The 2500-nt window shown below is 52.2% G+C and overlaps 1 protein-coding gene and 1 long non-coding RNA gene across 5 annotated transcripts in view; one reads left to right on the forward strand and one right to left on the reverse strand.

The window, feature by feature from the left end:
• LOC135091259 (uncharacterized) overlaps window positions 1–2500 on the forward strand; it is a 185719-nt gene that overhangs the window by 42341 nt on the left and 140878 nt on the right. The window lies entirely within an intron of this gene.
• The window catches only part of LOC135091212 (mucin-2-like), a 73309-nt gene that overhangs the window by 434 nt on the left and 70375 nt on the right, over window positions 1–2500 (reverse strand). For all 3 annotated transcript variants that reach the window (XM_063988667.1, XM_063988659.1, XM_063988674.1), the window contains 2 exons: window positions 448–2500; window positions 1–50 (listed from right to left, as the gene is read on the reverse strand). The exon at window positions 1–50 is cut by the window's left edge and continues 434 nt beyond it; the exon at window positions 448–2500 is cut by the window's right edge and continues 236 nt beyond it. In XM_063988667.1, coding sequence (XP_063844737.1) covers window positions 1–50; window positions 448–2500 — 2103 coding nt within the window. The remainder of the gene's footprint in view (window positions 51–447) is intronic.

The raw sequence follows: 2500 nt of genomic DNA on the forward strand, positions 1-2500 counted from the left end.
ACGGGACACAGGAAGGTGGCCCTCCTCTTCTGCCAGCACACGTGGAACACCTGCGAGAAAAGATGCTGCAGTCATGCTCACTTATCTTTGCGTGAGACGGTCTTTTTCAACACTGAAGCAACCCCCTTAGAATGACCAGATGCGCGTGGGAAGAGCACCGTTGTCAGGCAGATTTTGTGTACATGGGATGGAGACCGCCTGCGTATTCGCGGGAGGAGCGCTTGTTTTATCCTAAAAAGTGCTTTCTAGATTTTAAATTACGGTGGCTACATTATCATTCACGCTTGATTTGAAAGTAAGTATTTTCATTATCACAATTCTGTTTATCCACTAGTATTTATGTATACTTATCCGCCTTTTTTTCGACAAACTGTTCTTTCCTCATGCACCCAGCAGACCTTTCCCCTGCCGCACCAGCCACTGCTCTGCTCTGTTTCTCCCCCTCACCTGACATCCTGCCTCGTGGTCAGCAAAGTAGCCAGCCTCGCGAGTGTCGGGGCAGACGAAGGCAGTGCGAGGGATGAAGCGCAGCGTCTGGAGGTCTGCTCTGCCCCGCTCAGGCGCAGCAGGGTCGTCGTTTGTGTCGCCGTCAGGAGGTCGCGTTCTGTCTGCGGGTTTGGGCGTCGTCCTCGGGGCAGGCAAAGCAATCCCCAGTCTGTCAGCCACTGTTCTGTTTCCTTTGCCCGATTTACTCCTTATTTGCAACTTTTCTAATCTGCTAACCCGACCTACGCTATCTACTCCTTTACTCCCGCCCTTTAGTCTTCTCAGCAATGATTTTCTGTCTCGTATTATGTCCCCAAGTGTTCTTTTCCCAGTCTTACCTTCCTTACCACTTTGGACATGCGTACCTCCTCCACGTTTATCTCCTCTTCCTCCTTTTCCTCCTCCCTCAGTTCCACCTTTTCTTCCTCCCACTTCTCCTCCCCCTAATTTGCTTTTGACATTTCCTCCAACTTCTACAACTCTTCCCCGCTTCCAGCCCCGAGGAGACTGGAGTACCTGGGCTGAAGTGCTGGAAAAGGTCTTTGGATTAGTCTCCGCAGCTGTGGGTCTTAGCTTCGGGGATGGCACACTGAGGGCTGAAGGCGCAGCAAGGTGTTTAGTGGATGGTGAAGACAGTGACGGGAGAGTTCGCGTTTGAGTCAAGAGATGAGAGGAAGAGCTGCTGGGTAAGGAAGGATGTGACGATTTGGAGAAGTTATTAAGAAGCCGAGAAGAGCGTGAAGAGGACTTGGAGGGCTGTGTGGGGAGGGCGGAGGGCAAGGGAGTGCGTAGGGCAGGAAGAGGACGTACAGTGGTGGAAGCAGATGAAGCGAAATGTGTGGGCGGGCGCAGCGAGGGGCGTCTGTGTGAATGATTGTCTGGGGCACTTCCTGAGGCTGCTTTAGAAGATAAGCTGGAATGAAGAACTCTAGGACGCGAGGTTGTTCGTAGCGTTCGGGAAGATTGTGAGGGAGTGGACTGCGCCGGGGACGTGGAGGACGACGTGAGTACTTTGACTGACTTGACAACAGAAGACGTGGGTGTAAACTTTGCGTATTTAACAGCGTGCTTTGAAGGAACCGTTGTGGCTGATGGTGTAACGGAGTGGATTGAAGGAGGGGTCGGCGCGCGTGGCTTGAGGGAGGAATATGAAGGCGGCGAGGGGAATGCAAATGACTTTGAAGAAGGGGAAGACGTAGAGGGGAGCGTAAATGATTTGAGCGCTGAGGAATGTTTTTTAATTAAGGGAAATGAAGATGCAGTGGAATTGGATTTGACTGGAGGAGGATATTTGGCAGGTAAATGAGACGATAATGAGGCTGGCGTTGGTGTTGTTGATACCGGCGGTGGTGGCTGCGCTGCGGAGTGAGGCCGCTGGCTTGTGGTTTGTGTCTTACGGAGGGAGAAGTTACTTAGCGTCAAGTTAGCAGTGTGTGAAGAACTTGCTGCTGGAGGAGAGCTCGAGGTGCTCCCAGTGAGAGGCGAAGGTGTGGTGCTTGAGAAGATGGAGAAAAAATAGCTTGACAGAAACGAGGACGAAGATGAGAAGGATGGTGTTGGCGATGAGGATGGGTATGAAAAGGAGGGTGCGGTGGTGACGAAGGCAGTCGGAGGAGCAGTAGTGATGGATGTGTTGCTTGTGGTGGTGGTGGTGGTGAGGGCTGGTATTGTGATCGTCTGTGATGATGAGGCGACTTTAATAGTGTGAGGAGGGGAGGAAGACACTCCCAGCGGGGAAGAATGAAGGAAATTGAGAGACTGAGGATGCCAAGAGATCTCGGAAGTAGAATATGAAACATTTTGAAGTCGCGCCGCCAAGCTGGGAGTGGGGGAGGGTCCACCGTCCGTCCCAAGTGAGGTAGAAACAGTCGAGGTAGAGAGTAGAGCATCGAGTTTGTTGTCGGTTACTTGGGAAATGTTTCTGACAGGGATGGCGGCAAGCTCTCCAGACCCACTCTGCTTGTCGGTGGCCTGTGAGGGAGCTAAAGTTTTAGAGGCGACAGAGGATTGCTGC

This window comes from Scylla paramamosain, chromosome 3 (assembly GCF_035594125.1).
Source record: "Scylla paramamosain isolate STU-SP2022 chromosome 3, ASM3559412v1, whole genome shotgun sequence".
NCBI lineage: Eukaryota > Metazoa > Arthropoda > Malacostraca > Decapoda > Portunidae > Scylla > Scylla paramamosain.